Source organism: Clytia hemisphaerica, unplaced genomic scaffold, assembly GCF_902728285.1.
Source record: "Clytia hemisphaerica strain Z4C2 unplaced genomic scaffold, Clytia hemisphaerica genome assembly, whole genome shotgun sequence".
NCBI lineage: Eukaryota > Metazoa > Cnidaria > Hydrozoa > Leptothecata > Clytiidae > Clytia > Clytia hemisphaerica.
In genome coordinates, this window is record NW_027103286.1 from 3,480,499 (window position 1) to 3,487,418 (window position 6,920).

Below are 6,920 nucleotides of genomic sequence, written 5' to 3' on the forward strand. Positions count from 1 at the left end.
TTACCTGAAAGGTGAAAAAGGTAAAGTCAAAGCAAGGTAAAGCCTGAGAGTGGATAGGCGGGCTCTTTGATTCCGGAAAAGTGGGAAATGGTCATTTATGAGAGGAACCCGCTGTGTTGATGTTATAATGAATTTGACCATATTTAGAAATGATCATCCTTTCAAATGGTTTTGATTCTCGGAAAAGTTTCGGATGTGAAAATGACAAAATAGTTCTTCAGACGATCAGAAAAAATGACCTTAGAAAAAGTTTACAGTGGGATACACGAATAAATGTTGAAATAAAATCTCTTTTTAAAATGAAAGTCTGTAAACTAACCAGAAATTCGCCAAAACATTTTTTCTCTCTCTTCAAAGAACAAAAATGTGTTAGGTTTAGTATCTCACAAGCAAATAAAGAAATGAAAAATCACAAAAAATTTCACAATTTCTTTTCCGATTATTAAAAACAAATGAAAAAGTACGATATTATTACAACAATAATCTTGACTTAATATTTCGAGCAGAAACGTTTAATCACGACCGTGCAAACTGAGTTTTGTTTTAAAGACACACTTAAAGACTCGAAGCGCGTGGGGCCGAGTCTGGCCGAGTATTAAACCTTTAAACCTTTGACATAAATGTTGTTAAGCGTGTTAAGCTACCAAGATTAAGTTTAAGAATAGACTCGATATTGTTCCATTTAGATTCTTATTGGATATTGAGCCTTCAAGGTTTTGATAACTCAAATCATTTCTCTTTTTCTCTCTTTGGAAAGTGATCATTAAAATTTCAACAAAGCTACTATAGTACAGTAGCGTCTCCATAAAACTCAAATGGCAAGGGGAATCGATCGGGTAAGAAGTTGTTGATCAAATGATAAAGCTGATAAAACCCCTCCGAACAATCTGCTTCATACGAAACGATTTTTGATCAAACCTTGTTTGGTTCTACGTAACTAGAAACACTTTTCACGCCTCTTACTTACATTAATCAAAACTTTAGCTGATATATCAAAGAATGAACATCAAAAACCAATTTAATTAAAACATTTGCTGACACCGAACAAATCGTTACCTCGTCCGTCAAATGTATTTATTGCTGAGAGTTCGCAAACCACCTAACTTTAACCAAGTTCCTTGCTTTAATCGAACTGTAACTGTAAGTGCTCAAGAATCAAATTTGCTAATTTATTTTTTTGTGTTTCTATTTAAAACGCTAATGAAATGAAGATTAAACGAGTAGATGAAAAAAAATCAAGAAGTAAAAAAAAGCTGGAAGACAAAAGAAAGGAGTGAACGAAGGAAAAAAGCCTTAATCTCAAAAAGTTAGGGGCGAAAAGCGCAAAGATGGTTTTCCTTACATTATTCATTGTATTGTTAACAGTTTCTTCATTTTTAACACTAATCATTTTGGAATAAGTTTGATATAAAAGTTATCTCTCCTTGAGCGAGAGCTTTACTAAGAACCAACTTTTCATCGCACCTTTCCCCACAAGAACAACACTATCATGTGTTTATGTTTCAAGATCTCTCGTAGCTGTAACCTTGATGTATATTGATCTTAATCGCAATAAATCTTTAAACGATGTCCACTATACTGGATGTATTTCGACATGAAATAACACACTTTTACTAACCTTATTCATCAAATTTCTTGGCTCTTATAAGAAATGGAGATCTAAATTTGCATCATGCGGCTTTGAAGCCTGATTTTTATTTTATATATTCATTCGATTACTTACTTGAGTTAATATAGTGTTAATTCTCTCAAAGGAGATTTTCGACAATAAAACAGCCAATTCCCAGTGCACCGTGCTGAGCTGAACACTGTCTTAGCCTTTTTAGTCCGAAAGCCTAGGATTTTTCCTCTCGTTACTTCTTTCTTGCCCAATTCTTTTTTCAAAAAAAGTTTTTCCTAAGCTTTATTCATCAACAGGATAGACTATTTTCTCTTTATAGCCGTTTTCAAAAGCTGCGTATCTTGGACGTCCGGACGAAATCTGAGATTGCTTTGACAGAAAAACTATAAGATGTAAACGAACTGTTTATGGCGGACTTAGCATTTCTTATCCAGTTAGTACGTGGTAGACAACAAATACTCAACCGTTTTTAAGTCCCATGAGAACTCTTAATTCTAAGTGTGGTGGTTACTGAAGTGTAGCGCTTACTAATAGGCGCTGCTTATAAATTATTGCATGTCGCTGAATATTTTCATAGGCTTGTAGATGATGCTTTGAGCAAAAAGGGTTCTCTTTTTACGGGCACATAGCATTCTTTCCTCAAAAAAATAAGGTTTTAGATACGGGGAAAGATCAAATACTCTGTTAGTAAGAGCTAAACCACGCACTGTTTGATTTTGTTACAAAATAATGAGAAATATTTACCTACAATGACATTTGAAAAAAAGGCTAATTCCCAAAAAACCCCAAAATATTTTTAATTGCCTGAAATTTAGGTTGCAAAAGTAGAATTTTGCCACTGAGTTTTAACATTAGACTTTAGACTCAGGATCTAAAAATTAAAAATTGATTAGAATATAGTATGGCTTACATACAAACCACTTCTAAAAAAAAAAGAAATATAGAGGCTGAAATCGCTATTCTCGTGTCCGAACTTGAAATTTCGAGAGAAAAAACGACGAAATACCCATGATTCTAATACATTTTGACCAGTTTTGATATTTCAAATTGGCATTGATGTTCTTTCAACCTATTAGTATATCTCCTGTGCTACACATACGACTCTCTCTACACTACTAAACATTATTGAAGGTCCATGAATCCCAACTTCTCCCATATGATATAGAAAATCCCTTCTCAATTTTCGGTAAATTCTCCCCGAACTCCATGTTTTGAGTGATCTCTTTTACCACAAATCCTTTTAAAATTCTCGTTCAGGTTGGCAAAAAAACAATCAAACATTTCTGCCCTTGAATTCTTAAGACCGTATTAGCTTCACCGTTTTCAAGCTTTATAGAAAAGGATAATTTTCTCGCCGAGTTCTAAAAAACTGAATTTTCCACGAGTAGGTGGTCTAACTTTTTTTTCAAGTTTTTCACTGTGCGATGAAAAGCTTTTATTTCTTTGAGGAATTCCCGTAAGGAAAATCTCCTATAAAAACTTACACAAAAAGAATTACAAGTTACAAAAGTATTGCTCCAATTCGTCCAATTGTGCATAATATATTAATGCTATCCAGTATGTTCGATATAGAAATTGTCTTAAAAAGGTCCTGATACCCATTGCTGGACCCAACCAAAGTATTTTCAGGCTCATGCCCAAGGGCCTTTTAACACGTCTAGAAATGCGGTGTATCAAAGATCGAATATCATATCTCTCCGATGGGAAATCGTTCGTTCGTTCGTTCGTTCGTTCGTTCGTTCGTTCGTTCGTTCGTTCGTTCGTTCGTTCGTTCGTTCGTTCGTTCGTTCGTTCGTTCGTTCGTTCGTTCGTTCGTTCGTTCGTTCGTTCGTTCGTTCGTTCGTTCGTTCGTTCGTTCGTTCGTTCGTTCGTTCGTTCGTTCGTTCGTTCGTTCGTTCGTTCGTTCGTTCGTTCGTTCACTCGCCTAGATTCTTAAAAAGGCACTTCATAGCTCTTTTAGGGAAAAGGAAAATTAAAGAAAGAAAAAATGAGTAGAAGGTTTGAGGAAAAGCAGCGTGCAGCGCGCTACTTCCATGAAAATCAAGTCCCAAAGCAACTGGAAACATTACTAAATGAAATGTTTCACAAGCAACCAGATGATATTTATGGCTACATGGTGAGTTGTCAACCGTTTTTATTTTTCTATGATGTTCTAGTCTAATTTTTCTGTAGTGGCTTGGGGGGGGCTCCTCTGCAAGATCTTTTTCTATTTTTTAGGAAGGGGTAAGAGTACACTATGTAGGCTGAGATGATGATTTCTGGTACAACATAGGAATTGTTCCGTTGGGAGAAGAAATCCGTAAAGAAATCAGAACTAAGAAGCGACTGCATAGGAAGTGGGTCAATTCTTCAGACGCGGAAAAAGTCTTCAATAGAACACAATATGTCTCATCACGTAACCGAGTCAACAGCATGATCAGGCGAGTGCGTAGAAGTTATGAACGCAACATCAGTAGATCAGCAAAGAATAATCCAAAGCGTTTCTGGTCACACGTTAGAAATCAACTGAAATCAACTAGCCGCGTGGCATCTCTACTGGAGTCCGAAGATGACAAGAAATCGTTGAAGCATGAAGATGTGGAGAAAGCTAATATTCTGCAGAAGCAATTTTGCAGTGTATTTACACATGAACCTGAGGGAGAACTACCTCCATTTGAGAAGAAAACAGAATCGATGATTAATATTCTTGAAGTTTCCCAAGAAGCAGTAATAAAACAGATCAAACAGCTAGATGCAAATAAATCGTTCGGACCTGATGAGCTACATCCGTCAATGCTGAAAGAACTGATTGACTTTGTAGCAGAACCATTGAAGATCATTATGAACAAGACATTAGAAGAGAGCGTTCTGCCCGAAGACTGGAAGATGGCACATGTCACACCAATATACAAAAACAAGGGTGCACACAATCTGGCAATAAACTACAGACCTGTCAGCCTGACATCGATAATATGCAAAATGATGGAGTCAGTATTACGTAAAGTAATGATTGATCACCTTGTTCGAGAGAATCTTCTCTCAGACAAGCAATATGGCTTCATTGGCAAAAGATCAACAGTTACGCAACTACTATATTATATCGACCTTTGCTGCGAATCAATGTCTGAAGGAAAAGTAGTTGACTGTGTCTACTTTGATTTTGCAAAAGCGTTTGATACAGTTCCTCACAGGAGGTTGATAAAGAAACTAGAATGTTACGGGATCAGCGGAAACCTGTTAAAATGGATTATAGCGCCGCAAGCAACTAGTCAAGGTTAACTCAGCTAAATCAACTACTGACCATGTCATAAGTGGAATTCCTCAAGGAAGCGTACTTGGGCCTCTGCTCTTTGTTATCTACATAAACGATTGCCAGAAAAGGTAGTCTCCGATGCATTTCTCTTTGCCGACGATACGAAGATAGTGAAAATAATCAATTCTATTAGAGACTCTCTAGTTGTTCAAAAAGATATCTGTGAATTGGAAAAGTGGTCCCGAGATTGGTTACTAAAGTTTCATCCTGACAAATGCCATGTCTTGACTATAGGTAAATTTGCTAATATTAAGCATGCACACAGATACCAACTTGGAGGTAACGAACTTGAACATGTTTTTGAAGAAAAAGACCTAGGCATCTTGATTGACTCTGAATTATCTTTTGAGGAACATATCTCTAGACAAGTCAATAAAGCGAATTCTATCTTAGGAGTCATCCAAAGAAGCTTCAGTGACCTGAGTCCTTCGGCATTTTGCACATTGTATACGACCTTTGTCAGACCGCATCTAGAATATGCACAATCAGTATGGCAGCCGAAATTACGCCGCAGCGTTAATCTGATTGAAGGGGTCCAAAGACGGGCAACAAGACTGATTCCGCAGTATCGTAATCTCCACTATGAGGAGCGTTTACAAAGACTCAAGCTTCCATCTCTTGAGTTTAGAAGACTTTTCTGCGATATGGTCCAAATGTATAAGCATATCCATTTTTATGATCCAAAAACAACTCGGGACAAGCTAGTTAAAAGAACTCGTCCAGCCAGATTTCACGATCACGAATTCGTTCCAAACTTTGCTGCTGATGGTCTTCGAGGAGCGCAAACAAAGTCATTCTACTATAGAACAATCCCTACATGGAATGCATTGCCACGATTTGTCGTCGAGTCGACCTCCATTCACTTGTTTAAACAAAACCTTATTGAAGCGTGGAAAAGACACAAACTTAGATATTTAACAAATTAGAATTGTAATCAAACCGGTTCGTAGAGGCCCACCTCGGGCCTGTGAACTTGTATACTGTATAATAATAATAATAATAATAGTTACCTTGGTTCTTGAACATTTCTATTTGGTCTGAAATCAGAATCGGTTTATTACCATAGTATTTCTTCTTTTCTATTGAATTTTCATTGTTATGCAGGTTCAATCAACTTTGAGCATCGGCTTTTTTCTTTTAGGCGGAATATTTTGGAGCTCTTTCGAAGCCTGCTGCCATCTCTGAGGTTTGTACTTGGAAACATTTGTTCAGGATGAAGGATTGCATTCTTAAAAGTAAACATTCAAATAGACGCTTTATAAGAACATGAGACTGTTGAGAACCATTATGAAAAAAGAAGAACCAAAGAAGAACTTGAGCCTCGGACTTTAGGAGCTCCTTTGAAAATGCTGGTTTAGATAAGAGTATTTTTAAGAGCAACATCACAAGCCTATAATGAAATAATTAACATACTAGTTCTTAGAAGCAGTAAATTTTGACTCAGGCTGGGCTGTTCTTAATTTTTTGAAATTTCCAGACCTAAATGCTCATGCGCTGTTATTAATACGTTTAGTTTCTTTACTTGATCAATTTAAAATGGGTTTAAAATGTATTAAAATCTGTTATAATCAGTACTGCTTTAGTAATTTATTAAATCTGAGGCTCAGATTGTTCATTTGTTCTTAGGTTTCGACCAATTTTCAACCTTCTCTTCTTATAAAATTATTCTTATAAAAAAACTCGTGTAACGACGAATATTAACTTTTTCCTTAGATCAAATTGGAACCAGTTTTAAGTTCTTTTGGCTACCAAACGATCAAGTCAACAATCTCATGCATCGTCAATGGAGTCTCCAAGGTAACCTATCTTTTCTGTACCTGAAATAAAATAATTTTAGATTTTATTGTATTTATGAGAAATAACTGAAAATACGATTCTCAAAAGGGGTTCAGATAGACTAGTGGGGAAAGTTAATGAAAAATTTAAATACCACTGCTTCACAGAGATTTTTAATTTTTGGCTGTTTCTCGCTTTTATTAAAATTGGTTCTAGGGAGCGTGACTTGAA

At 36.1% G+C, this 6,920-nt stretch overlaps 1 protein-coding gene across 1 annotated transcript in view; it reads left to right on the forward strand.

Moving 5' to 3' along the window:
- Positions 1 to 3,576: 3,576 nt before the first annotated feature.
- The window catches only part of LOC136807623 (enolase 4-like), a 29,600-nt gene continuing 26,256 nt past the window's right edge, over positions 3,577 to 6,920 (forward strand). Inside the window, exons 1-3 of the mRNA XM_067064219.1 lie at positions 3,577 to 3,737; positions 6,055 to 6,099; positions 6,627 to 6,710. Coding sequence (XP_066920320.1) covers positions 3,609 to 3,737; positions 6,055 to 6,099; positions 6,627 to 6,710 — 258 coding nt within the window. The 5' untranslated portion in view covers positions 3,577 to 3,608. The remainder of the gene's footprint in view (positions 3,738 to 6,054; positions 6,100 to 6,626; positions 6,711 to 6,920) is intronic.